At 31.6% G+C, this 1,435-nt stretch overlaps 1 protein-coding gene across 1 annotated transcript; it reads right to left on the bottom strand.

The window, feature by feature from the left end:
* Positions 1–61: 61 nt before the first annotated feature.
* Positions 62–1,338, bottom strand: LOC109592858 (uncharacterized; the record flags this gene model as incomplete). Its single annotated transcript, XM_020008194.1, has 6 exons — positions 62–130; positions 177–203; positions 256–318; positions 682–880; positions 939–1,024; positions 1,066–1,338. Coding segments are annotated over 6 exons (717 nt in total), but the record flags the coding sequence as incomplete, so codon positions are not given.
* Positions 1,339–1,435: the final 97 nt, after the last annotated feature.

Genomic DNA, 1,435 nt, shown 5'->3' with positions numbered 1-1,435 from the left:
GATCTACTACCTAATTATTACATAATAACATGCATTATTGTTAATATTATGTTCTGCTTACATTGTTCAGTAGTAGGAGTGCATGTACTAGTGGGAGTAGGTGAAGCTATTCTTGTTGATGAAATGCTCACTATTATAAAAATGAATGAAGCAAGTACTAATTAATAATTGCTTACAGGAAGGTAATGTGGATTGTGTTGTTCCTATTAACAGTAAAGTATCATAAATAAGATAATACCTTTATTATAACTGTACCTCCAGTAGTGGAATATGTGACATGTACTGTGGTAGAGACATGCACAATAGTACTGATGATACCTGAGGAGGAACAAGAATGATAACTATAGCTACTGCATAGCTGAAAATAATGGCAGAAATATAACTTGGTATTATGTTAAATCCTAGACTTTATACTCATTTAGCAAACAGTGAGATATTCCAAAGACTTTGTGAATCAGTCCAAAAATAAATTTGTGGCTTTAATTTCTACTTTTTGGGCATATTGAACCCTCAATTTTAGGAGATACTTTTATTGTCATGAATTTTGATAAAACATAAATTTCTAAAAACTTTTGGCCACAAAAGATCATGTACTCACTATAATTATTTTATGGTAGGAATAGGATACAAACTGATATTCCCCATTGTTTCTTTAACCTAGCACACAGTACATTAACTAACTTATTGTAGCTGATGCAATTACACCAGTTCCTAATACATTGCTAGCAGCCACTCCAACAGTATATACTGATCCTACTGTAGCATCAGGTATATTGTATGCAGTGGTAGGAGCTATTGTTGTTGTTATAGTTGTATCAGGGTCAGGAACATTATGATATATTATATAGTCTGATACATTAGGACGAGAAGAATAAGGTGGCTAAGTAAGATTATATTGATTACATTAATTATTGTGCAGACTAATTTATATAATTTACTTCATTCCATGATACAGTAATATTAACAGTATCATCATCATCTTCAGGAGAAGTCTGACCGAGCATCAAGTTCATAACAAGTTGAACTATTTTAAATAATAATAAGTAAATGTTATCTCACACTTACCATTAGGTGTAAATTTTATTACATTTAGAGGATCCATATATCTACCCCCAGTATCAACAGCTACTACACTAATAGAATATTCTGTATCATTAGTTGAAGGTACTGGTAAACTCAGACTAGTATCAGTAGTCACGTAGGTAACATTACTAGCTGAACTAGTAATGCTAACAATGTAACTGGAGAAACAATGGCTGTTTGATTGTGGAATCCAGGAAACATTAAAATAGTTAGAATAAATCAATAATTGATTAGGAACAGGAACAGGCAATATATCTAAAATGAGATAATGATTCTAGATACATATTATAATAGAGTGAATTATGATGGTACCAAAAGGAAGTACATGCACACCTTGTACCGATATAGAACA

Source organism: Amphimedon queenslandica, unplaced genomic scaffold (assembly GCF_000090795.2).
Source record: "Amphimedon queenslandica unplaced genomic scaffold, v1.1 AMPQUscaffold_3696_Cont24313, whole genome shotgun sequence".
Classification (NCBI taxonomy): domain Eukaryota; kingdom Metazoa; phylum Porifera; class Demospongiae; order Haplosclerida; family Niphatidae; genus Amphimedon; species Amphimedon queenslandica.
Note: the sequence above shows the minus strand (reverse complement) of the source record. Positions and strands in the feature narration are given on the sequence as shown.